The sequence below is a fragment of the Candoia aspera genome, chromosome 12 (assembly GCF_035149785.1).
Source record: "Candoia aspera isolate rCanAsp1 chromosome 12, rCanAsp1.hap2, whole genome shotgun sequence".
Lineage (NCBI taxonomy): Eukaryota > Metazoa > Chordata > Lepidosauria > Squamata > Boidae > Candoia > Candoia aspera.
This window is the reverse complement of record NC_086164.1, coordinates 16,497,453-16,525,142: the sequence shown is the minus strand read 5'-3', so window position 1 is coordinate 16,525,142 and position 27,690 is coordinate 16,497,453. Positions and strand designations below refer to the sequence as shown.

The 27,690-nt window shown below is 41.8% G+C and overlaps 1 protein-coding gene across 3 annotated transcripts in view; it reads right to left on the bottom strand.

Annotated features, from left to right (window-relative positions):
- The window catches only part of COL4A5 (collagen type IV alpha 5 chain), a 669,904-nt gene that overhangs the window by 578,510 nt on the left and 63,704 nt on the right, over positions 1-27,690 (bottom strand). For all 3 annotated transcript variants that reach the window (XM_063313536.1, XM_063313535.1, XM_063313533.1), the window contains exons 10-30: positions 26,264-26,326; positions 24,828-24,863; positions 24,580-24,621; positions 24,375-24,467; positions 22,850-22,903; positions 22,695-22,751; positions 18,995-19,039; positions 18,858-18,911; positions 18,692-18,733; positions 17,543-17,675; positions 15,870-16,043; positions 13,556-13,639; positions 11,972-12,064; positions 11,026-11,096; positions 10,729-10,920; positions 9,042-9,210; positions 8,098-8,190; positions 6,425-6,529; positions 6,154-6,251; positions 4,467-4,617; positions 3,999-4,112 (exon numbers count right to left, since the gene is read on the bottom strand). In XM_063313536.1, the coding sequence (XP_063169606.1) occupies positions 3,999-4,112; positions 4,467-4,617; positions 6,154-6,251; positions 6,425-6,529; positions 8,098-8,190; positions 9,042-9,210; positions 10,729-10,920; positions 11,026-11,096; positions 11,972-12,064; positions 13,556-13,639; positions 15,870-16,043; positions 17,543-17,675; positions 18,692-18,733; positions 18,858-18,911; positions 18,995-19,039; positions 22,695-22,751; positions 22,850-22,903; positions 24,375-24,467; positions 24,580-24,621; positions 24,828-24,863; positions 26,264-26,326 (1,963 nt within the window). The remainder of the gene's footprint in view (positions 1-3,998; positions 4,113-4,466; positions 4,618-6,153; positions 6,252-6,424; positions 6,530-8,097; positions 8,191-9,041; positions 9,211-10,728; positions 10,921-11,025; positions 11,097-11,971; positions 12,065-13,555; positions 13,640-15,869; positions 16,044-17,542; positions 17,676-18,691; positions 18,734-18,857; positions 18,912-18,994; positions 19,040-22,694; positions 22,752-22,849; positions 22,904-24,374; positions 24,468-24,579; positions 24,622-24,827; positions 24,864-26,263; positions 26,327-27,690) is intronic.

The window sequence follows — 27,690 nt, the reverse complement described above, 5'->3', positions numbered from 1 at the left end:
TGGAACAGGAAACTACTCTAAATACTAAAGTATCTATCACAAGTAGCCTACAAACAGCAGCTGCTACATTTTTTTTTAAAAAAAGGGACTTACATCCGAGAAATATGTGCTTAAAAAAACCTGCCCTCAGGACAAGGAGGTGTCAAAAAATGAGAGCAAGCTCGGATCTACATTGGGAACTTAAGGTCTATGGGCAATAGCTATAATTAAATGAGAGAAAGAGAATATGTGAAGCTCCTGTCTTAACTCTGCATATTTTTTTAGGGAGATGTCACAAAGAAATATATAAATACATAGGCAGAAATGCTAGGCAGAAATTCTGCCTAGAAATGGGAATAATAAAGCAAATTATTATTAGAGTCGTTGTGTACAAGATGGGCGGCAGAGAAATTTGATGAAGAAAGGAAGAAAGGAAGAAAGCAAGCAAGCATTGGATTTTTATGGATTCACCTCTTTCTAAAAGGAAAGTGTTGTTTTACCCATATGGCTGCTCTCATTTCCCACTCTGTTGCTTCCCCAGATCATCTCAACTTCTGCTGCCTATCTCCTCCTTCATTTCCCTCCAGATTAGATTCTTTCCATCTACTGGCTGCTGTGCCTTTCAGTTCCCCTATGTCTTCTCCAATGGTTGCCTGGCTGGACCCAATTCCATTTTGATTGCCCCATGCCTATACCCTTGGAGAAAGGATGGTCCTTCTCCTATTTTACATATAGAGAACATCCTTGTTTCTTCCTGAAGAAAAAATCACTCCATGCATTGTGCCATTACATCCCATTTTATCTTACTTCTTTCTTCCATGATGGTCTCTCCCCAAAGAAGTGAACAGTAATAGAGAAATGGATAATATTAACAGCAAGCTGACTGGCTGGGCTGATGGGGAACTGGATCTAGTCCTCAAAGTGGTTTCAGGTTCCTATCCATGGGCTACACCTTAGACTTTAAATGCATTGTTTCTCCAATGTCAGACCAGCTCAGTAACAGCACCAAGATGACCTTGACTTATCTCAAAAAGCTAAACAGGGTCAAACCTGGTAAGTACTTGGATGGAGACCACAGAAAATCTAAAATTACAGACTACAATGGGAAGCCAGAAACAACATTCTGGCAAAATACTTTTTATTGTTGCCGAGAAAGCTACATGTCCATATCCATGACCTGATCCAGGATTCAAGTTCAACTAACAGAAGCTTTACCTTTTCCAAATACTAAAGCTGCCAACCGCACAATATGGGGACTGACAATCTTTTCAGGTGTCATCATGCAATCTCATGCAATGGAAAGTGCTAAATGATTAAAATGTCAAAAGTATCTCCAGATATCTACAATACCGTCCTGAAGCTCTCATATGTTCTCACCTGAAATATTGCCATGATCTTATGCAAGAATCACCAAAACATTGTGAGATTGGTGGTCTTGGAAGACTTCCATTTTTATTCATGAAGTGCTACAGATGCTGTGTTGCCAGGTCTGACTCAATGAACATCTGATGAAGGCAAGGCGTATTGCCCTTATCAACGATCCATTGACATGGCAAGCATTTTTGCAGACATTAGCAATGGTTTTTAAAATCTCTTCTCTCCACAGCTGGAAATGAAAGACATTTTCTTCTGCTGCTTTTTTTTAATAAGAACAATAAGGTATCTAATGGGTATAATAGCAAATGAATGAGATGTACAATTTTGGGTGCGCTTTGCAACGTAGTTGTGATCATGCAGTGAATCCAAATCTCAAGGCACAGATTTTCTTGAAAGAAATAGAAACTGGCAGCTCACATTTTGCAGAGGTGGTCAACAATTAATCTGTACTTTACAAGTCATGCAAGGTGCACAAGAAGAACCAAAACACCCTCTTAAAAGCAGTTTGAAATTAACAGTGAAGATGTGCTGCTGTAGTTTGCCTGAAAATGCTACTATTGTGGTTAAGAGTTCTGGGATTCATGGTAACTCTTCCCAGCTTGGCAGCCCCCAGATGTTTGGAAATGTATGACGTAGAATTATTGGCCAGATCATAGGTGCTGTAATCCCAACACATCTGGACTCAGGTTGGAAAGACTGACTGAAGGTTTGACACCTACCTCCCATCAACCCACCCCCAATTCAGTTTCTGTAGGCTTCTGCCTGGGTTTTCACATGAACATAAACCAACATTTCCCGACAGGAAGTACACAAAGAACTGCAATTACAACATTGACCAGGATAGCTTGGAAAAGTGAAAAACCATTACATTCTGGATATTATCAGGGGTTGGCAATCTTCTCTGGCATTGAGCACCTTCAGACATCATGAAGCAGGCATTCAGAACAGAAACAAAAATCAATTAAATCTCAAGCAATTTTGGCATTCCCACCCCAAGATTTGGGAGCTGCAATCATGCCAGAAATCTCATGAGATTTGGGATATATTTCATTAAAAACAACAACAACAGATTGGAGAAACTGTAGGTGCCATATAGGGGTTATTATAGATGCCCTAGACCAGCCATTCTCAACCTTTTGACCTTGGAGGACCCCTTGAAATATTCTTCAGGCCTCAGGGAACCCCTGCACATTCAAGCTCAAATAGAGGCCAGAAGTTACAAAATTGGTATATTCATTTCCTGTGTAGCCCTGTAGATATGAATTCACAGTGTTCTTAAACTAAAAATAAAGAGTGAAACTTACCTCTTTAATGTGAAGTTGCCTGAATTTGAAATAATTTTTTAAAATAAATTGTGATCTCCCAGGGAACCCCTAGTGACCTCTCATGGAACCCAAGGGTGCCACAGAACCCTGGTTGAAAGACCCTGCCCTAGATCCTGGTTGCTCTGTGTTGCTGACCCTGGCATGTATAAGGAAAGGAGATCTTTAGATACCCCCAAATATACTTTACTGGGGCAACATTTCTCAAAGTAAGACCCTCTTAAATGCAACCTATTCTTAGTGCCCAGTAAATCTCCCATCATGTAATTATTAGAGACTTTAATGTTGTTTCATCTAACATACTGATCAAGTGAAGCAACATCAAATTCACAGAAAACGATAGCTAGATGTAGGCAATCATGATTATTATTAAATAATCATGATTTACAAAATGGATGGTAGATCTGGAATCAAATTTCCTGGAGTATACCAGACAGAAAATATTAGGCTTTTTTATTTCTGATAGAACCTCAATTCACTGAATGTAATTAAGACCTCACTGAAGTGTTCAAATTCGGCCTGGGCTGTGTCACTTCAAACCACTGGTGAGGATTAACTTTCAGGGTATAAGCTTAACATAAACTGTGTACAGAGTGATAAAATGTCAGTAGGAAGCCGAGGAGGTTGGGGCACAAGAGCCTGTTGGCAGTTTGATCATCACAAGAGCCTGTTGGCACAGTTTGATCATCCTACAGTTTGAAATGGCACAGCCAAAAGCCATGTTGACCAACCAGTTGCTGGAGAGTTGGTCTGCATGTAGATCCAGAAACTGTTGCCTCCATTCATTAGCTGATTGGCTGGCTCATAAAATATCAGTGTCATTGCATTAAGTCTGTTTCAGAGTTAGAATGCAAATGACCAAAATCCAATCTAACCATTTCTTGTAGACCTTCACAGATGTAACGAAGAGCTGTTTTTTGTCCCACTGGGGCTACTGGTCATTTGAACAATGATTTCATATTATGTAACTCAGGAGGATAAGCTATTTCTTAACTCTTAAGGATTATTAAGGGTGCACTCCCATTTATTCAGTTCAACTGAATTTTATGATAAGCAATTCAAAAACAGGACCCTAAAATATTACATCATCTCACTCTAGCCCAGACTTTCCCAATCCCTACCTTTTGTGTTGGGACTGTAACTCCCAGAATTCCTAGCTAGATGTTGGCCTGGAATTCTGGGAGCAGTAGTTCCCAATATAATTGAAGAGTGCCAGGTTGGGGAAGTCTGTTCTAGATAAAGAATTCCCTTTCAGGAACGCATGCTGACGGTTCTGATCTGGAATTGTGTCACTTACTAATCGGTCACTTGAACCCTTACCTGGAGGTCCTGCTGGTCCTGGAGGACCAGGTGGGCCAGGTGGTCCCTGGCCACCAGTTCCAGGAATACCCGGAGGTCCAACTAGCCCAGGCTGGCCACGCAGTCCTGGATCACCTAAGAAGAAAATTCCAAGAAACCAAATATTTCAAAAGCTATATATGTCCTTAAAAATAACATGCTGAAATATGCATGTCCAAACATTCAATGAATTCTTAAGGAACTACGAAGATAGGTTCTAACTAGTACAAAGTATGGTTTGCAGAAGAACATCGCGTTATGGTTCCAATCCTGGTGGGCCAGTCAGCTGAAAATCAAGTTTAGTTAATTGAGCCATGTTGGGCATGATTCCAAAAAGGTGCAGAATATTCTACAAGCACAGAAACCCAGAGAATAGCCTTAAACTGAATCCCAACATTTAAGTCAGAGTCATCTGCATTGACTGGTGCCACCAAGTAGCCCCTTCTGTACCTTTAGGTCCAGGAGTTCCATCAAACCCTGCACGTCCTGGGGTGCCAGGGTTTCCTGGGAAGCCAGGGGCACCTTTGGCACCTTGTGCTCCTTTAAAACCTGGTGGACCAGGCAGCCCTGCAGGTCCTGGAATGCCAAATCCTCGATCTCCCTGAAATGTCAGACAGAAAAAAGTTCAGAACATTTGTTCTTAACTTTTGATTCAATCCTATGCTTCCTGCTGTTGTATCTGACCGCATTAGTTACAGAAAAGAGGCATATAAACAAGTGTGATTTGCCTGTTCAGTTCTTATACCACACCTCGATTAAGGAAACTCAATTACAGCCTAGCGCAAGGTTTAACCTGGCCAACCAGGACCCAAACTGTGCTTAAAAATAGATTTCCAACACCATCATTTCAGCTAATGGTGGTTTAGGAACCTACCTAATGCATTAATAATAAATTAATAATTAATACACTATTGTTACAGCTATAACTGGTAGTCCTCAACTTATGACCATAATTGGGACTGAAACTTCTGTTGCTAAGCAAGTTGGTTGTTAAGTGAGTCACACCCGATTTTATGACCTTTTTTTGCCATGGTTATTAAGCAAATCACTGCGGTCGTTAAGCAAATCTTGCTTCCCTCCATTGACTTTGCTTGTCAGAAGCTGGCTGGGAAGGTTGCAAATGGCAATCATGTGACCCCGGAACACTGCAAGCCAGTTGCCAAGCACCTGAAATTTGATCATGTGACCAGAGGGACGCTGCAATGGTTGTAAGTGTGAGGACCACTTGTAAGTCACTTTTTTCATTGCCGTCATAACTTTGAACAGTTGCTAAATGAACGCTAAGTTGAGGACTACCTGTACTTCACTTCAAGAGTTCCTTGAACTGTATGAAGATGTTAGGGCATCTAGCCAACCCCTGTCCTTCTAAGGCACAACTTGCTAGTTTAATTCCAAACCGTGGTTTGCATTCCTACCCACTTGGGTTTGCAATCAACTCAGCAGGCTCAGGGGCTAACAGAGGCCTTTCCCAGTGTTGGTTACTTGATTTTTTTAACCAGTGGTACCACAGAATCCCTTACATGCCAAGAATACAAGGATACTTCACTGCTGCTTCCCAGATACTTGTCAGTGAATTTTAATGTCCCGATCCCTAGATTCTATATCATCAATATACAGTTATAGGGGCAGATGGGAAAGCTAGCATCTTTTAGTTCCACAGTAGGCAACCAAATTCTCAGGGCTGCATGCAACCCCAGAAGAATTTGAAGGGCCCTCCATACACAGTTGCCAAAAAATGTCACCATGGTTTCCTGCTATTTTGAGGTGGGAAGCATGCAAAACCCACAGGAGAAACCAGGAAATTGTGGTTTCCATCTTGTTTGTTTTATTGTGGCCTTTCACCAAAATCTTAAGGGTCAGGAACTAACAGTCACTCTAGGTTTAGTTCTTGGTCCAGAATGATTCTGAGTTTCTTTATGGGACCAGGAAGTTTGATCACTCTTGCCTTCTCAGAAAGGTCCAAGGCCAAGGTCGTTTTTACATCTATTAATTCAGCTTCCCCGACCTGGTGCCCTTCAGATATGTTGGGATTCCAGTCCCTCATCATTCCCAGATTGCACAACCATCTGGAACACACCAGGTGATGGAAGACTAGGAGGATCCATTAGACTAAAATAAGCAAATCTTCTCCACAGACCTTTTCTCCTTTTTCTCCAGGCTCTCCAGGGGCTCCATCAGCACCTGTTCTTCCAGGGTTTCCTGGAAGTCCAGGACCACCTGGTAACCCAGGCAAACCTTTAAAAAGATAATGGAGTAGAGGGCAATGCCAATGAATGTCAACCCAATCAAAATAAGATCTTGCAAACTTATTGTGTAAAGAGAGCAGGCTTGTAGTTCAGTCGTCCATTGGCAACTCCTGCTCTAACCAATACACTAAATTGCCCTTACAGAACATGAATGAGACCAACCTTTGGGCCCTGGTGGGCCTGGAAGTCCAATGCCATGGAAGCCGGGTTCACCTTTTTGGCCGGGGATTCCTGGCAATCCGGGTGACCCGGGCTGACCAGGTTCTCCTGGCAAGAAATATATTTCCATCAGTAAAATCCACTGCCCAGCCTGATCAGTAAGCCATGTTCAATGACAGTTCCTCATCCATTTTGGTGTTGCATCAGCCAGCCCTGAATGCTACTTTCTAGGAAAGGAAGAAGGGAGGCTGGTTGACTTTGCTAATTACTGAGCAATGAACTGTTGGTGGGCAAAACCCTAAGTTATACAGGAAACCCAGGTAAGGAACTCAGGCAGAAGACCCGGAAGGATCAATCTGGCTGCAACCAAGACTTCAAAAGGCAAAGAACACTTGGGGTCGATCTCTGAGTGTAATGCCCCCTCAATGTTTTTCAGCTATCTCTGCATGCAGGCATGAGACTCCCTCTTGCAGTAGATCCCTTAAGCACATATATAAGGGGGCCGCGGTGGCTTAGTGGTTAAGGCGCTGAGTCAGAGGACCATTAAGCTCGGCAGCTCGGCAGCTCGAAACCCGAGAGCGCAAGCCACGTGACGGAGTGAGCTCCCGTCAACTTGTCCCAGCTCCTGCTAACCTAGCAGTTCGAAAGCCTGCAAATGCAAGTAGATGAATAGGTACCACTTCGGTGGGAAAATAACAGGGACACGAAAGGAGCCCCCTCAGGCGTCCCCCGGGCAACTGTAATGTCACCGGCAAATCCTTTCAATACAGAAGCGCCTTGGTAGGTGCTTCTGTCATGGAAAAAAAAAAAAAGCACATACAGTATATGCCTTGAGTTCCCACAGGAAAGACACCAACCCAAAGCAGGAAGAGGGGACCAGAGAGAGGATATAACATCTTCCCCAACTTCTCCCCAATCAAAATGGGTAAGGCTACACATATAATGGTGTGAGATTCTACTGAAAGTTGAGCCTAAGAATATCTAAGTTGGAATGTGTTATCAAAGATAGCTTATTGTGATATTGTGCATTAACTCCTTATTTTACTTCCTTAGCATTCCTGTGATAATTTTTGTGTAGCTTTCTTTCTGTTCTCGAATGAACTCTGTCTTGTGAGTCTTTCTCTGCATGGGCATTAATTGTCCCATACACTGAAGCCAGTAGAAATTTCTACCCTGTAGCATCTTGTGTACCATGTGACTTAGCCTTCACCTGTCTCCCATAAGATCTGCTCGGCTGATTAGATTCTGCAGTGTTGGTGCATTCTGGGTTCCTTCGACTACAAGATGCCATCCATCAGGACCCCAGAATGGTGTCGTCTCATAGCAGCACTTGTCCTCTAGAATGAGGTTCCCCCCAGATCCGGAAGGCTCTTCCCCCAGGCCTTTGGCAAGGGAGAGTGAGACCTCCCACTTCACTGCGCTTGACATCTTTTATGTTTTATTGATTTGATTGTAATTTCTGAGCCACCTAGAGTTGTTGAGAGTCAGGTGTCATACCAGTTTAAATAATAATAATAGTAATAATAATAATAATTCACAAAAGATCCTGGTCCTCTGTAGTCACTCCAAAATGGGGGCTGAGAAGACGTGGGTGGTCAGACCTTAACCTAACACCCCTTCCTGCAGAAACGAAGCAGACCTTGCTGTGTTATCAGGAACCACAGGTAGCCTTTTACCTGGAAGACCATCGTCCCCATTTCTGCCTGTGGGGCCGGGGGGCCCTGGAGGTCCTTTTTCAGAAACAGATTGGGCAGGTTCGCCTTTGGGCCCTGAAGGTACCAGAAAAACAACAAGGGGAAAGTTTCTTACATTTCACAACAAAATCAAACCAAATGGGACCATCCTCCCATGTGTGTGTTATAAATTGGTCTTCCAAGGGGTTGTGTTAGTATGATGGATTTGCATTCCCTCTAAATGATGTAACCACCCAGGAACACTGCTACTAAAAATGGCCCAAAAGAGGAAATTCCTCTGGATGTCATCCTTTGGGATTGAATGGAGGAGTGGAAAATTGATGGTACAGTAAAAAACAAGCCATTCACACATACCCCTCGGCCACCTTGTCACTAAGAAAGTGCAAAACCATCACATTCCATATACCGGTAGTCCTCGCTTAATGACTGTTTGTTTAGCAACTGTCCAGAGTTATGACGGTGCTGAAAACAACTACTCATGATTGTTCCTTGCACTTTTGACCATCGCAGCATCCCTGTGGTCACATAATCATGATTTGGGCACATGATCGCCATTTTTGACCTTCCAAGCTAGCTTCCGATAAGCAAAAATCAATAGGGAACTGCATGATTCGCTTAATGACCACAGTGATTTGCTTAATGACTGCTACAAAAAAAATAATAAAATCGGGTCTGGGTTCACTTAACGACTGCATTGTTTAGCGACCAACATTCTGGTCCCAATTGTGGTGATTAAGCAAGGACTACCTATATGAACATTTTTCTAATGACGAATTAAACACAGAGTCAGCCCTACTGTTAGGTGGAGTATGGGGCTCCAAAATCCTCTTCTCTTGTTGAAATAAATTTCACAAGCAAATGATCTTTCATCAAAGCATTCATTGAGCAGACAGTTTGTAATAGGCAACAATGAGGAAGATACCCACCTGGAACTCCTGGGGAACCTGGACGTCCAGGAACGCCTTGAAGCCCCTTTTCTCCTGGAGGTCCTTGTGGTCCAAATCCAGGAGGCCCTGGAGGCCCTCGCTCTCCAGCAAGTCCAGAAAGACCTGGATTCCCAGGAGGCCCCCGGTCTCCTTTGAAAGCAATGCTACCCTAGGGCAACAAAGAAAGACTGCCCAGTTTAATCCATCATAAAAAGCCATAGGTTGGTTTCACCAATAGTGTCGTGGTCCATTCTAGGTTCACACAACTTCCTGACCCCAAAGCAACCCACCAAGTGATAATGTCATTTACTGGGCAATGTGTGAACCCAGGTTATGAAAGCCAATATGGGTGCCTGAGCCATGGAAATCAAAACGTCTTGCCCTTGAAGCATCATGTTTCAAGATTGAAGCAGGCACTCTGAATTTGAAACAGGCTGCCTGACCCTGGCCAGTCCCTCTCTCTCAGCCCTTGCAAGGAGGCAATGGCCAACCACTTCTGGAAAACTTTGCCAAGGAAACTGTGGGGATTTGTTCACGGAGTCACCAGAAATCTAGACTGACTCAAAGGCACAAAACAAAACAAAACAAATAATAATTTGACTTGTTATTTTTGACATTTTTAAATCCCCGGTTTGTTTATCTGTATTATAATCAAGTTTCCTCTTGTATTTGTTGATATATTTTTCTTTAAAGTATTCAATAAAGATAAAACAACAACAAACAACTCCACTTGAGGAGGGTTGTTCCCATTTTGCCTTCGTACTCTGCAAATAAAATCTGTCAGCCATTTAAAGGCAAATAAAATCTAGCCTCCACTTCAGCTATTGGACTTCTCTTTCTAATTCTACTCCTTAATCTATGCCAGTGTTTCACAGAAATACTGTATAAAGGCAGAAGGGGTGGTTTAATTATTCTTTAGGACCTCTCAGTCCATTTGCAACGTGGACAGCTTGCTCAGGTTTCTGTCCCAATACAGTGGACATGGTCAGCACATGGTACCACTTCTGAAAAAGAAGCTGGGAAGATTACTCTCCACCATCATATCTTAAATTTGCCTTTTTTTTTTCTTAGCAGATGGGCTTATTTCCAAACAAAAAGAGATTTGCAAAAATGAATTGATATTATTTTATTTGTTAAATCTGTATACCACTCAACTCCCAATGACTCTGGGCAGTCTGCCATTTTCGTTTTCCAGGAGTGCTACAGGACCCATGCATGTGCCAGAAGTATTTCTGAAATAATGGTAATGCAGAGGGATGCCTTCTTGATTAGTACACACCAACTTTCCATTTAATGTCTTTGATTAATCAATTCTGATTTAATTTAATTTAATTTAATTTTTTAATTTAATTTAATTTTTAATTAACTTTAATTTAATTTTTTAATTTAATTTAATTTTAAGTAACTTTAATTTAATTTCTAATTTAATTTAATTTTTAATTTATTTAATTTTTAATTTATTTTAACTTAATTTAATTTTTTAAATTAAAAGAGTCTAAAAAGAAAGAGACAAGTGGGGCAGGGAGTTTGGAAGGCACTCTGGGAAGGGTCCACACATAACTTGGCACCAAGTTTCAATTCAGTTCCTAAAGAAACTTCCTCTACCAGCACCAAATTATCCCCAGAAATTCCTATGGAGGCTTATCATCACAGATTTACCAATATTGCGCCATTTTCACTGACTTACTGGCTCTCCCTTCGGACCAGGAAGACCCGGGATTCCATCTTGCCCAGGGGAACCATCTAATCCAGGCAACCCTGGAGAACCTGGGAAACCTGGATTTCCCTTTTCACCTTTCATTCTGGGAAAACCAAGCAGATCACCTGGATCACCTTTGGCACCAGGACGCCCTGGAGGGCCTGGAGGTCCAGGAAGACCCTAGAGACAAAACGAGAACTATTTCAGTCCTTAGGATTGCAGGCATTCCGGCCTTCGCTCTCCCTCCAGCCCCAGGCTCCTGCAAAGAACAGGCCTGATGCTTACCTGAGGCCCAACCAGTCCAATTATGCCAGAAAGGCCTTTGTCACCTTTTGGCCCAGGAAGACCGGGAGACCCTGGATCCAAATGGAAAGAGATATTAATGGCACCAGACAGAAAACATTATCCCCATGGTTTAGTCAGCGCCAGCCCACAGCGCAAGGATGGGCAACCTAAGTCCACCTGGATTTTGCAGCCCGCTTTCCAAAAGCGTTGCCAACATTCAGCTGCAGACTGCTCCAAAATCACTAGTAAGCTATTTATTTAAGACAGTGTTCTCAAACTTGGCCACTCTAAGGCATGTGACTTCAACTCCCAGAATTCCCCAGCCAGCATGCGTCAAAGTCCATGCATCTTAAAGTGGCCAAGTTGACTTGACACATCCCAGAAGAGGATTTTTACAAGGTCCTCTTCTTCCCTCCCTTGAGAACACGTGCACGCCTAATATTTTGATCCCACTGGTAGCTACTGTTAGGGCATTCCTTTCTCCTCCAATCCAGCATTCCAATTTAATGCACGCAGAGGAAGCTGAGCTGGCAGGGAATCCCAAGGGAAAAGGTGAGCTGTATTCTCCCACAATGCTTTACTCTTCAGAATACCAAATCGAGAGTCCAAGCTTTTCCCAACATGGACCCCCTCCTCCAGAGATACGGAACCAGCCCCAAATTCCCAACCAGCACAGCCACTGCTGAAAACTCCAGGAGTTGAAAGTCTGCACATCTGGAAAGAACCCATGTTTGGGAAATGCTAGATTAATGTTTGTTTTTCCCATACTTTTACCCTCCATCAACATGTTTCACGGAGCGACTGCAATTTCTGCAGCGCGCCAACAAGACTACAAATGATGACATTGTGCTCGTATGCAATAACACAACACTTCACAGCTGTGGAATAGAACAGCCTGAATGGGCACTAAAAAAAGCAGAAAGACACACAAACAACGAAAATATACCTGGGTTACCAGGGAGACCAGGAAAGCCTTTTTCTCCTGGAGGGCCCGGGATTCCACTTCCTATGCAGTTAAAACATGTCTCTCCTTTGTCGCCTTGAATCACAAGACACACAGCAGAATGAGTTGCATGCAAGAAATCAAGGTATACAAACATGCCAGTGCAAACGATTCAGCCAGGGGCTTCCTGCAAAGTTTGACGCTCTTGATTAAAAGCCTGGGCAATCATACTTCTGCTTATTAAAAGGAAGAGCTATTTGCAATCATCTGGAAGGCAGCAAGTTAGGGGAAGCTCTTCCACATCCACGGAACACGATCCAAACAGTGTGATCAAACTTAAAAGTTAGGAGGGCTGAATCAATCTAACTTCCACCCTGTTGCCGCATTATCCACAAAAACCTGCTCAAAAGTTCTTATTGAAGTACCCATCCAATTTCAAATGGGTATGCCTATTTTTTTAAAAATGCATTCACTCTAATTTGCACACATCAACACATGCTCAAATATATATCTGATAACTTCGTTTCAAAATACACGCCTTTCAGTGCATCTCTTTCAAAATACATGTTTCTAAATGCACTTGAATGCTTTTCAAGTACTAGGCTGTGTCAGCCTGTGCTGAGTCCAAAAAAAACAAAACAAACCAACCTACCACCCAATTTGTATGTTAGTTCCAGATGCAGACTTCAGATATGTTTTGCTCCAAAATTCAGGAAGCCTTTTATCATGTTTATAAATCAGGAGTCTGGTAGCAACTTTTCCAACTAACATATTTTATTAGAAGGCATAAGCTTTTGGGAGCTGCAACTTACTTCATCAGATGCATAGAGTGTCTAGACTATAAACTAAAAATCTATATCAACCTAGCCCAGGGTTCCTCAACCAGGGTTCTGTGGCACCCTTGGGTTCCAAGAGAGGTCACTAGGGGTTCCCTGGGAGATCATGATTTATTTAAAAAATTATTTCAAATTCGGGCAACTTCACATTAAAGAGGTAAGTTTCATCCTTTATTTTTAATTTAAGAACACTGTGAATGCATATCTACAGGCCTACCCATGAAATGAATATAATAATCTTGTAACTTCTGGCCTCTATTTGAGCCTGAATGTGCAGGGGTTCCCCGAGGCCTGAAAAATATTTTAAGGGTTCCTCCAGGGTCAAAAGGTTGAGAAAGGAAGATCTAGCCAATCTATATTAATCAGAAAAGGTGCTACTAGACTCCAGATTTCTTACCACCATAGACTAACATGGCTCTCCTCCTGTAATGTCTTCATTGTGTCTAGATATTTATTTATTTACAATTCTTTTGTAACTAGTGGTTTACAGCATAATCAGAGGCCCCTCTACTTGCATGACAAAATAGGAAATGCCTGTTTTGTTTTTGTCCAACAACACCCCCTTCCCCAATTTTGAGGGAAATCACAGTTGAAACTAGAGAGGAGTTTCAACAGAAGCTTGTGAGCATTACAGGTTGAAGATTTCTTGAACAGCAGCTCAAACAGTAGCAACAATAACAAAATCCAAATTCCATATCAATTCTATGGACCTCAGTCTAATCAATGAATGAACAGCATTCTAGATTTATACCTTTCTGGCCTCTTTCCCCTGAAAATCCTTTCTCTCCCCAAGGTCCTTGGGGGCCAGGAGGTCCTCGTTCACAAAGCCGATCAACTAGAAGAAAGAAACAAATGCAAGTCAGGATATGGGTCAACTTTACAGGAAATGAATGCTGGGAGGTTGGGAGCAACTTCTCAATCTTGAGAAGAGCTTCAAGAATTGTATCCTTGGTATCCACTTTGAATACAGGAAATTGACTTCATTTATTTCTTAAATTTGTATGCCGCCCTACTCCAGGCAACTCCCGAGTAAAAAGAGGTTTAAATGTGACTGTGCGACAAAAGCTAAAATTTTTAGAGGATAATATTCTTTTGCACTATATACCTGGTACATGGACTTTGACATCTGGACAACATAAATGGATTCTCCATGACCTTACTATGGCTAAAAGACTGATATAGCAGCATTGGAAAGATAAATGTATGTTATGAGTACTGATGGTGAGCAGGAGGGGGCCCCTATCCAGGGGGGAAAACACATGTGTAGTTTAGAGGCTTTGAACTGTCCTTTGAAGAAACTCAGAGCAGACCCACCTTGAGTTTTGGGGTTTATCTGTCTGGGTTTTCCCACGCTCCTTCAGTCTGGTAGGATTTCTGTCTACTATAGCAGTTAATAAACACTAGAGACAATCTCCCCGTCTCAGCATGGTCTTTTGCTTAAGTCAGGACAGGATGACCCCATTTATTCAATGGACTGAAGACCTGATTGCACTTGCCACTTATGAGTGGATTGCCTGTAGATGTCGACTTTGTATGGACAAGTATAATTAGGCTGACCAGATTTCCTTGAGACAAAAACGGGACATTGGGATGGCAAAACGGGACGGGGTTAAACTTATGTAATATTCTGTATTTACAAAAAAGACAGTAAAAAAAGTTATCGATAGTAAGCTGGGAAGGTGCAGGAGGGGGAGGTGCAGCAATGGTTGGGTCCGGAGAGGCTGGTGCAGGGGTGGTGTTGGGCGGAGAGGTTTCAGGAGGCCTGAGGGCGGCGGCAAGCTGGGATGGGAGGACAGGAATGGAGGAGTCTAGTGAATGGCTGTCCCCGACAACCTGTTCCTCTCTGGTGCGCCCTTTTATTTTCTTCCCACCATTTTGGCCTGAGAGCCAATCGGCTTCTTTCCTGCTGGGCGCGCTTTCCGACCGGCTTCCACTGCACTGATTGGTGGCAGCGACTCTCCCTCTTGCTCTCCGCCAGTCAGATCTCCCCGCGGTTCCGTTCTGGGTTTCCCACCGGATTGAGAACCGCTGCCAAGTCAGCCTCCTTTTCAATTTCAATTTCAATTTTTTCCTGCTTTTCCCAATAATGGCTCCAATGTTTTTAAAAAACAGGACAAAATTGACATTTATATTAAAACAACGGGATGGTTGGGAAATGTTAAAAAAACGGGACTGTCCCGTTCAAAACGGTACGTATGGTCAGCCTAAGTATAATGAAATATGGGACTCATTTATACAAAATACAGTAGGTTAAAAAAATGGTAATCATATAAACATATTGGAAATATATATGCATCTGATTTTTTTAAATTATTTATTCTCAAATTTATCACCACCCATCTTCCCTGCAAGGAGGGACTCTGGGCAATTTACACTATACTTTACAATACAATAATATTTGCATTAGATAAATATATAGATTTGTAACTGCTTACTGTTGTAATGAGATACTATGCCAAGTTTCTTTTTCCTTTCTTTTTTTTTCATTTTTTTGTAGAAGCACTTTTTATGTTCTTTCTTCTTCTTCTTGACAGTGTATGTATGATTATGATTACGATTATGATTATGATTACGATTATTTTTTATTTTTTTGTTATTAATTAAAAAGCAATAACATTATTAAAAAATTCAGTAAGAAACAAAAATAAAGAATAAAAGGAGGCTGCTGGTGCTTTATTACTGGGTTTGGACTACAACTCTTAGAATTCTCAGGTGCACGGCCGACACGGTGGAATTTCAGGATCCTGGATTGCTCCTGGATCCAAATCAGGTTGTAACAGAGTCCCTGAATTTCAGCTAATAGAGACCAAAATATCTCATTGAGCATTTTCAATAGACACTGGTAATTATCGTCCTCCTTTTCCTGCCAGCCCTCCCTGTTGCATTTTTGGTTCAAGGAGGAACAGGAAAGTCTATTTCAGCCTTCTCCAACCTGTGGTCTTTCAGATACTCCCCTCTCACACATCTTGGGAAATGTAGTCTCAACACCTGGAGGACAGCAGGTTGGGGAAACTGATAGACACATACAAATCAGCAGTTGAGGGGTGATCAGAAATGTCACTTACCTGGTGGAATAGTTGATCCTGGTGGTCCTGGTGGTCCTGGTGGCCCTGGTGGCCCTGATCGTCCATCAATTCCTGGCTGCCCTGGTATAGCGATCCCAGGAAGGCCCTGATCCCCTTTCTGTCCTCTTTCACCAGGTAGCCCAGGGGCACCAGAAGGACCTACGCTTGGAATTCCTACAGTGGGAGAAAAAAAAAAGGTTCTTAATGAGCATCTCTGGGCTTAACTCTAAACCCTTGAGCAGAACCACGGCGTACAGCCTCTTAGCTCATGGCTACTTTTGGGCTTTGAGAACTGTTTCAGGAGATGAGACTGCAAAAACAGAGCTGGATTAGAACATTAGAAGTAGGTGGTAGATCCATGATAGAAGTAATGTTAAGTTTCGGCTTAGTTAAATGCACTTAATTTGGATACACCTGGTGCATCTAATAAATTATACATTGCTCCATACATCTCATAATTCTCACAGTGTTTTCTCTGGGGGGAACTTGAGAGCGTTGCACTCAAGGCCCTGGTTGAGAATTTTGACTACTAGCATTTGCTTCTGATGGATTCTGCTTCCTTTTCCAGAGTAACTGTGGTGGGAATTCGAGAAGAGTAGCCTTCTGCTCTAGCAACACTGAAGGGCATAACTTTGCTGTCTAACGCAGGCATTAAGCTTGGGTTCATACATCTCCCTAAGACTTAGTGGCTTGCTGGGTTTTAATTTAACGACAGAGGTGTCCGTAGGACTTGGCAGAGTTGACAAAGTGACAAAGCAAGTGTAATGCTGTTGCAGTACAAGCCCAGCTCCTTTAGTACACGTAAGCAACATCTCATACAAAAGGTGAGGAGCTTGCATTGCCAAAGCATGATGCTAATTCTATCATTGGAAACCCTTGACCCCCACTGCAGGTGCCTCTGTTTACTATCTTGCCTGAACTCTGGCATTGTAGATGATTTAATACATCAATAATTAAACAATCCATGACATAAGCTGTGTGACTTCACCTCCTGGGAATAATCTTGAGCAGGATTAACAAAACTATTCACCCAACACGCGAAGCCTAGCTTCTGAATTCTCCCAGTTTCGGGATAAATACAACATGGCCTGACTTGGTAGAGCCTGCTAAACCACAAAAATAAACATGCGTTCATCAAGATAAAAAGTAATAAGGCTTAGCCATTCTGCAAATACCTCTCTTGGGTTTTTGCTTGACCTAGCAGGTGGGTAAAAGACACTTTATTTCTGCTTTCCACCCATTAAACATATTTCTAGGAGTAAGCATACTTTTGGGAGGTGTATTTTAGAGCAAAAGAAGAAAATCAAATATGCATTTGTAGTCATGGTTTTGTCAACTGGCTAATCCCTGATCATACAGTAGCTGTAGAGAGGAGAGGCAAAAAAGAAGACCACGTCGTGGATCGCAAGAAAAGCTTGCTTTTCCAACCCAGATCCTGATGCTGGTCCTTCAGGCTGTCCTCCTGGGCTGTGGGTCTCTACTAGACATCATCACAGCGGCCTCTATTCCAACTAACAACCCACATGCAGGGCATATTAATTGTTTTGTAGGATACTGAAGTAGCTCATCACTGCTGCATTCTAAAGGGGAGATTAGTTGTGTGTGGAGGGGAATATCATATCAGATGTGCTACTGTCCTGAAGCTCTTACAGGGAAAAGATGCCCAATCTTACCTGCGGGTCCTGGTAAACCAGGAGGGCCCTGAGGGCCAGGATAACCACGATCTCCTTTCTCTCCAGGATATCCTGCTAAACCTTTGCTACCTTTTGGTCCCACAGTTGTACCAATGCCCGGCCTTGGAATCACCTGATATAGCCCAAGGAGCAAGGAAGAATGTTATATAAATAAGGGCATGAAAGAAATGGGATTCCACCAAACTACATTGGAATCTTGCCACCGAGAGTTTCATTGTTCCATTATTCCAACTCCAAAAACTTAACCATGAGTGAACCAGCACTGAAACCAAGTTGGTTTATCCTCAGCACTTCAGCTAGCATATGGGAAATAGTAATCAATGTTCATCTATAGTCTTCTCAACATGCAGGAATTTATTTGCACATAAGAAAGACGGCCTCCTCATTGCCCTGAGCAGAGATTTCCACACTTGGCCAGCCCCCAGATTTGAAACCTTAAATGCATAAGTCTGAAAAGGTTTTCAAAGCTGGAATACAAGTAGAACATTAGTCTCCCTGTTGTCAGGCTTTGGGCAACCAACTTCTGAAAGCAAAATTTTCTCAGAGTTTTCTTTAACAAGATTTATTAAAAGGGAATTAAATAAGTTACAAACATCACAGCAACTAGATTGCTTTCACATTGCTTGATCTTCTGAATATCCCAGGTTTCCCATACAATTTTTTTCAATAGACATAACAATTTAGAGCAACCTTTAAGATTAAATCATCCATATGCTTTTCTTGATTTATTTTATAAGAAGTTTCTAATTCCTTCTGTGTGTGTCTGTGTTACAGTTTGTAAAGATGGGGGGAAAGAACCAGTAAGGCTCTTTTGCTGATTTTTTATGAAAATCAACTTTTTAATGTATTAAAAGAAATATTTTAAGCTGGTTGTTCTTATGAACATTACAATAGCCTTAAAATATGAGTAAGCAGGCAAATACAATACTATTCTCAAATAGGAAAAAGGCATGACCAAAGGAATTGCGTTGCCATTTTTTTAAAAAAATGTATTTAATATTAGACTATATAATAACGGCAAAAGAAAAAGTTTTAAAAGAAGTTAACTAAAGACACTATCATCAAAGTGGGAAGAATCTGCCTGAAATGAAATTTAAAGGAGGTACAAGAGATGGGACAAAGACTTACACGTCCTGGTGGTCCAGGAAAACCAGCTTCTCCTTTTTGACCCTGCCAACAAAATAGATATATAAAAAATTGTATTGCTGAGAAAGCCAATTGCAGGAAGGCTCTGCATATTCCTAGGAATTAGCTCATCCCTGGGCTTAACTCTAAATCCTTGAGCAATACTTACTTTTTCTCCATCTCTTCCTGGGAAACCAGGTGCTCCAGGTTCACCAGCTAAGCCCTGAGGAAGAGGGATTTAAAAACATACTTAAAGGGTGTTAAATCAGGACATTTCCAAAAGAAGGAAAAATGCATGAGACTTACTCTCAAACCTGGCAATCCAGGTTCCCCATCTTTTCCTGGCTTTCCCTTTGAAATAGAAATACAGAGAAAGGTGTTAAATAATTATAAAGCTGAAAGATGCACCTGGCACCTGAGCTGGCAGTCAAGGGTTGAAAACTGGGAGTTTAGGTAAATATAACAAGGCAGTCAGTCCACAACAGTTAGTGAGAACCATTAAAGCAAGTGTTAAGGCTGAAAAAAGGATGGGAAATGCTAGCATCACTAGCTATTCCCTCCCATGGCTTGCAGTAGAATGGATTTTGTTCCCCAAAACAGGTAGGAAACACTGTTTTTCTCGTTTCTACCCTGCAGCTGGCTGGCAAATTAAAGTACTCCAACATCAGAGCATTCCAGTCCCTTCTTTGTATTCCTAGGTGGTTCTGTTAAATTTAAAGATCATCTTGGAATGGTGACAAAGTCCACCAGCAATGGATTTTCTTCTTCTTATAATTCTTCTTATAATTCACTAAAAATTTGCATCCGATAGGAAAACAGAGGTTCACTGGTACAATAGTCACCACAATTCAAATAAAGACAGGGAGAGAAATCCAGTGAGTAAAACCATGACTGTTGTCAGTGAGTGAGTTTTTCATTTCAGTGGCGAAAAAAACCCATCAGAACCAATTTATAAGATTCAGGGATCCTCTGGTAAACTTTCATTTCACGTCTGCTAGTTTCTCTTCTGGTGATCTTGCCACCAAAAATGAAAGCAGAATCTAGAAGTACATAGATCAACTTGAAATGTTCCAGGACTTTAATACTCTGCCAGAGAATCCAGAATGCAGGGGTCTGAACTAATGTGGCATCTGAAGTGTAGAAAATAAGGAAGATGACCTTGGTGGAGATTTGCAAGATCTGTTACTAAGGTGACAAGGGGTGAAAAATATTTAAGTCTTTGTACCACTTACAAATGTTTATAAGTGGTACAAAGACCTCTCTAATTCATTAAAGTATAAGGAGGAGGAGGAGGAACAGCACAATCAGACTTGCATGATGATGATAACGATGGCAACTTGCAAGCTTCCGTTATTCTAGAACTGGGGAGTTGGTTTCTTGGTCTAGTCTACCTAGAGGGGCTAACATCAATCTTGCAAGTCTGATCATGCTGTACCTCCCTAGGGAGGTGTCCCTCTGAGCCACTTACACTATCTGTTTGTTGTGGACTTCAAATATGATCTTGCATTATCTCCATCAAGGTCATCTTCCTTACTCTCTACATGAAGTTAATGAATGTGCAACGTGGAACTGCCTTTGTCAGTCTGGCAGTCACATGAGGACTGTGAATTCTGGAGGCTGCAAGCCCTAGATATCGGGAGGACACCAGGCTTCAGGAGGCCAATTTAATATTGAAGAAGGACAAAACATGGTCAGAGTTATTGTATCCTAAAAAACAGAAGCCAAAAAAGCAACCAGGGGATGATAAAACTGAGGTGGAGCCATGGTACAAGGCTAATGTTCCTGCCCCAAACACTTATGGGTATCTTCTTCTCCAAAGCCATGGCTCCATCCCAGTTTAGAGGTCCTATTACCTGCTTTTCAATGAATGGTTAACGAGATCTGATTCTAGCTAAATTGGTTCTGAGTTACTTTAGCCTCAAAAGAAAGCAAGAGAGCTGTTTGTTCCTCTTTCTTTTTAATACAGTGCCTCTTCAAATGATCATTTCTGATTTCAAAGTAAGGTATAAGTATCAAGTCAAAAGTAGGAATGGACTCCAAGCTTTTGGGAAAACAAAGTTATTGGTCATTCAAGAAACTCCAAAACAAAATGGGAGCAGACAACATCTCACAGAAATCTGTGAGTCTCAAAGTCTCAGTTGCAAGGTCTCACATAAAATGTTTCTTCTTACTATCTTCCTTCCATAATCGGATGATGACCTAAGGCCAGTTGGAACTTTCGCTTCAGCTCTTTGCCCAACAGTCTTGCTTCTCCTTTAAACAAGGGGCAACAACCATTTCAGGCACTCAGATGGATGAAAATAAAAGAGGCTGAAATCTCATGAAGTTAACAAATCCCCTGCTATTTTATGGGTGTGACCGTGTCACTGGTTGTTGTGTTACCAATTGCTGACCCCTGAAGTTATTGACAAGCCAATGGTATTTATGTATTTAGGGCTTCCTGCCCTTCCACTGAAAGGTTGAATATGGGGCAGGTGGCATGGTTAGAGAGAAGGGGAGAGTCACAGTATATACAACCTTCACAGGGAAGGTCAAAATGCTGGAAAAAAACGACAGGGTTTCTCAACCAGGGTTCCGTGGCACCCTCGGTTTCCATGAGAGGTCACTAGGGGTTCCCTGGGAGATCACGATTTATTTAAAAAAATATTTCACATTTGGGCAATTTCACATTAAAGAGGCAAGTTTCATTCTTTATTTTCAGTTTAAGAACACTGCTAATGCATATAGACAGTCCTACCCATGAAACGAATATCATAATTTGGTAACTTCTGGCCTATCTCTGAGCCTGACTGTGCAGGGGTTCCCCGAGGCCTGGAAAATATTTCAAGGGTTCCTCCGGGGTCAAAAAGTTGAGAAAGGTTGCTGTAGAGTCTTTTGTACTGGACATTATGCCCTTGGCTCCACCACTCTGAGGCAGAAAACACAACAGCCATTGTTCAAACCCTAACAAAGGCTTAACAAAGTTAAAAGTAAAAGTCAATTCCTTCCTGTAAAACCTGGAGGGGAATCTTACTCTGGTCCCACTCATTGTGCATTCTTATGCTATCTAATGTAGCCTTCGCTTCTCCCAAAAATGTTAAATGAAGTTCCCAGACATCCGAAGATGGATTGCCCTGCTCTGTAACTTCTGCACTTCTGCTTAAATATTTGCTAATTGAGGGCTCCAGGGTTAAGGCAAATACAGGTAGTCCTCACTTAACCATTCATTTAGTGACTGTTTGGACCTATGACGGTGCTGAAAAAAGCAACTTGCGACTGGTCCTCACACTTATAACTGTCATAGTGTCTCCTGCAGTCACGTGATCACAATTCGGGCACTTGGCAACCAGTTCACATTTATGACCATCGCAGCATCCTGTGGTCATGTGATCTCCATTTATGACCTTCCCGGCCAGCTTCTGGCAAGCAAAATCAGCAGGGAACCACATGATTTGCTTAACGACCACATGGTTCACTTAATCCCCACGGTGAATTTGCTTAACGACTGCTGCAAAAAAGGTCATAAAATCAGGTTGGATTCACTTAATGACCATTTTGCTTAGTAACCAAAATTCCGGTCCCAATTGTGGTCGTTAAGCAAGGACTACCTGTACACACAGGTATTTACCTATTTGGCCAAATTTCCGAGCAACCAGAGGAGCAGGTTTAAAGGAGCAGGGTTGGAAAGCAGAAATGACATCTTTATTTTTGCCTGTAGCTTTCAGTTTCGCTTCCAAAGACCAAACCAGGGAGGAAAAAGTCCTCTGGATTAATTAATCCAGACTGGCAAAGTTAAACATTGACATCTGTTTGTGGACATGTGTTGAGTACAGATACTTTTCAATGGCCTCTTTCTCATTAGGGGAAAGCAGTTGCCTAATCCAGCAGCAGAATGTCATCTATACCAACCGTAACAGATCACAGGAGAAAGGAAAAAAGTCTTACCCACATTTGGTGGCCCAACCTGAATTCCCAAAGCTATACATGGTTTGGACAGACAAATATTGGGTTCAAAGAAGTTACTTACTCTTTTCCCCGCTTCTCCTTGCTCACCTTTTGCACCTTTCACACCGCCAGGAGGGCCCTGCAAACCAGAAAAGCACCCAACTATCAGTGAAGAGGGACCCAACCTTTGGAGAACCCTGATGCAACGCCACCAGTGAAGCAAAGGAAAGGACTCACAGGAAGTCCTGGAGGCCCCAGAGGCCCTGGGGGGCCTGGGTCACCTGGAACACCCTGCCAAGACAAAGGGGAGGAGATGATTAAAAATCCATCCTGAGGTTCTGATCAAGTTCTAACTTCAGATTTTGCTGCCAAATACATTCTCATATACTATGGATCAGGGTTTCTCCACCAGGGTTCCGTGGCACCCTCGGGTTCCACGAGAGTTCACTAGGGATCCCCTGGGAGATCTCGGTTTGTTTAAAAAAATATTTCAAATTTGGGCAACTTTGCATTCAAGAGGCAAGTTTCATTCTTCATTTTCACTTTAGGAACCCTGTTAATGCATACAGACAGGCCTACCCATGAAACGAATATCATAATTTTGTAACTTCTGGACATTATTTGAGCCTGAAGGTGCAGGGGTTCCCCGAGGCCTGAAAAATATTTCAAGGGTTCCTCCAAGGTCAAAAGGTTGAGAAAGGCTGCCATGGGGAGTACCGTCAATTATTAGAGAGGGTGCAATGTCCAATTTATCTATGTGATTTGACAAGTCAATTTGATTCCAACAGTCAGTTCAAACAATTGCTTCAAATGATTGAATCAAGTTGATTTAATTCAAAAGGCTGTATAGATATGCAGAAAAGTCTATCAACCACATCAGTCTGAAAGCACCTAATTGCATTGGGTGCACTGAATCAGTTTGACAAGTCAGTTGGAACCATGATGTAACCACATTGTCTTCAGGTTAAATCCTCAGGTTGAAAGCATTGGCAGCGTGATAACTGGGGTCATTACTGCAGATGTGGCCCCTTAGGAGTCCATATTCTATATATCTATATTTATATCCATATCTGAAATCTCAGCTGATTGCAAATCTGCATGAGATTTTGGAATCTCCACCACAAATCTTGTGAGACTTGGCAGTCTCAAGATTTTTGTTACATTTTAAACATTGTACTTTAAAGGAAAAAAATAACCAAAAGAAAGAGGTGGTAGTTCCATTAAAATGATAAATAACTGTTCAACAGTGGAAAGATAAGGATGTTTTTTTGAGGCTCCAGCAATTAGAAATTATGTCTGAGAAGATCCTATGATAGTGACATCAAATCTATATGGTTGTGTGTGTGTGTTTGTAGATATGAGAGCACACTGCACTAACCATTTTAAAGACTACACTACTGAGTTTTGGGCTCTCTTTGCTGTGGAAAAAGCATGCAGAAGACAATATTGGAAAGGGTAATTTTGAGAAAAAAAGTCTGTAAAACTGAAATGAGGACAAATATAAGAACACTAAATACTAAATCTAGTTCTTGTTCCTCACAGAGGTTTGCCCCTTTTGTTTGATTTATGCAGATGTCAGGCAAAATTCATAGATCCCTATGTAAAAACAAAGAGATTGTAGGGTAGGACCAGCATCTATGATGGGTGATGCTGTGAAAATGTTGGTAAAAGTTGGAGTCTGGTCCAGTCTGGTCCATCAATGCAACTGGGCAATCCAGTGAGAATGGTGGCCAGTCCGATACCCCTAGAACCTTTCACTCACCTGATCTCCTTTCTGAAATTCTACATCATTAATTCTCTTCTGTTCGCCGATCTGTCCTGGTGGCCCTGGGGGTCCTTGAAGTCCCTGTTCACCCTAACTCCCCCAAAAGACAGCAAGACAGATTAGTTGTACTTGTCATTCCCATAGAAGGAGTCAGCAATCTTGGAAAGCAGTTCAAGGTGCAAGTTCAATATTCCACACTCACTTTTTCTCCTTTGGGCCCTTGGAAGTTCAAGCCCATATTGCCCTGGAAAAGAATGGAAAATAATGACTACAATGAAGATGAAATAAAATAATAATGGGAATGATAAACCTTGGCCAGAGTGCCCCTTATAGATTTATATTGATTTTTTTTAGAGAAGTATATGTTTGCAGAGTTTTAATAGTGATGATGTTAAAAAGAAGTTGAACAAAAATCAGCTATCAGATACAAAAGATTATTATACATCATACCTTAGGACCTGGCAATCCTGGGGGACCAGGAGGACCCTATCAATGTAAAGACACTCATTAATTTCCAGAATGATTTCTGTATGCATGAAAAATAAAACTGTGGTTGGAAGGCCCTCACAATACAGCTACTGATGAGACACTAGTAAAGATTGGCCCTGACCCTTTTCCAATCATCCAGTCAGTTTGGAACATGGAGCCAATTTGATTAGGGAAATCAAATCAATCTGATGCTCTGAACTGAACCAAGTTGATTTGATCAGGTTGAATTGGTTTTTTAAACAGGGAAGGCTTTAACACATGCACAAAAGTCCTTTGAGATCATTAAATCAATTTGGAAGCCTCCACTTTAATCCGAACCATTCATTCAAATTAGAAAGTCAACTGGATTTGGAAATTTGATTGAATCACTTTCAAACGGAATCTCTGAAAATAATCTTTACACAATCTAAAGAAGGATGCTTGTGAGCACATATGGAATACTTGGTTATGGATGTTTCCCTCAGGGCTTCCAGGTGTTATTGCCCTGCAAATATTAGGCCCTCTCATCAGCCTTCAAAGAGGTAATCGTCTCTGATAAGGACTGGAGTCCACTAACAACTGGAAGATCAGCCAGATTCCTTACCCTGGGTAGAGGTTTGAAAATATACGAAAACACTGAGAGACATCTAGTTCAAACAACCAGGCTTCTTCAAGTTGGCTCCCTCCAGATGCATTTAATTTATTTCTATATCAACTATCATGCAAAGAGTTCCTAGCATTCCCCTGTAGTGGTAATGATACTGGCTGATACTGTGATCCCAAGGTCCAAGAGATTGGAAGGGCACCCAACTTTTGAAGGCTGGTATACAGGTATCTTGCAGGCCAATCCATCACTGTCATTTCCCTCCACCCCCCAGAAAAAATCTGGGAATTGAACCTTTGATACCTTTTAATCTTTTCAAAAGTTCTTACCAGTCCAGAAAGAAGTAAAATCTCGTCCTTTGTTTATCCCAAAGTGCAAGACAATGAATAACAACTTTGGGTTACAGGAAGGCAGTTCCAGCTTGCTTGCTACGAAAGCCTTGCAATGCTAAGAGCAGTTAGGAGAAACATTTACTCAGAAGGATGAGTAATAGGGACATATTCAAGGAGAAGTCAGGCAAACATTTGCTTGAGCTGCTTAGATTTGGATTCCTGCACTGAGCGCTGAGCAGGGGTTGGATCCTACAGCCCTTTCCTACTCTGTGCTTCGGTGATCACTGCCATATAACTGTGGTGCTGAGCAGCAGAAGAGAATGCATGGCCATTTTCTCAATCCCTTTCCTCCAGAAACCGCAAAAAAGCTCTAATCCAGCCATTTCTAGTCTCCTCTGGTGCCACTTACTCATTTATCCATTCAACTTATTTATTCATTCATTCATTCCACTAATTAAACAGAGATAATCAGGGAACTGTACCGTCAAACCTGGGGGTCCGGGAGGACCAAATGGACCTTCTATACCAGGGTGACCTGGAGAGCCCTAGAAGAATAGGAAAAATTGTTGGATGAGATTTGCCTTTAGGAGGTACACACATGTGTGAATGTCAGGAAAAGTACAGTGTTCACATTAAATCCCCTCTAGAGAACTGGAAGGCAAATCATAAGATAGCGTTTGGCTCTAGAGTTCAATTCCCCATTCTCCGAAGAAGAGCATTTGAAGTTGGAACAAAGATTGGCCTTCAGAAGCTGCTTTTGGTGACCTCATTGCTTCTGAAGTTCCAGTACCAGAGGTGTCCAAGGCGCCAGGGGTTGCTAGTCCTGAGTCTGTCAACCTCAGATTCCAGCACAGCAGTATTGAAGAGCTCTAAACTTCCCAATGATGGTTAAAGAATAGACTGAATCCCTTTTAAGGGCAGGAACTCTGCTCACAAGGAATGGAGTTATTTTCTTGAAGAAAACAGTCATCTTACTTAAGGGTCACAGCAGAAGCAACCTTTAAACTTGCCTTGTTTGACTTCTAGTATGGACACTGCTTGGAAGTCTCCAGGACCTCTGTGCCATAAACCATGGTTTACAAATCTTCAAGGTTGGATGAAGGTGGATTTGCTTTGCTTGCTTTAAAATGGTTGTTATAATACTGAATTGCACAACAATTCCATTCCACTGTGCAATACAAGTCATTTGTATTGAGTTCTGAAGGACACACAGATGCCAAACGAAGTTTATGATAGGAGCAAGCTGTCTTTCTGAGGTTGGGAGTACCTGGGAAGTTTGGGATGGTCAGAACAATGGACCAACACTGATGTGGGATGATGCCAGCAGAAGGAGAATTACTTGGGAGATGGTTTTATATTCATAGGTACAGTACCACAAAAAGGGATAAACCAGATGTTTGCTGCCAAATTTCAGCAGTGCATTTTCTTTTGCAATTTTAATTTGGCACTTCAATAGAAAATACAAAATGCAAACATAATATCTGTGAACACTGTACCACACAGAAAAATACAGAAAGTACCATCTATGGTATAAGTGTTTTGTGAACATCAGGCTATCCAGAATTTGGTTTACAATAAAGCAAGTCTTTGCCTTATTGGCAAAGATAACACACCATGTATCTGGCATCTGAGAATGTCTTGTTATCACCTCTATAATCTTGGAAGGCTACAAAAAAGGTTATGGGAACCAACACCTAAGTAATGACCACCATTACTTTATTCTGCATTTCAACTGCTGCCTCTTTAGATCATAAAGTTTAAAGAGCTCTTTGAACCTCTTTTCCACTGAAGGTCCATCCATCTTTGGTTTCATATCTTCTATTTGCCTTTATTTTTATCAGGTGTTTGTCTTCCTCATGCAGAGCATGGAATTATGTTCCAAGAAGGCACATGCTAGTTCATTGTTAGG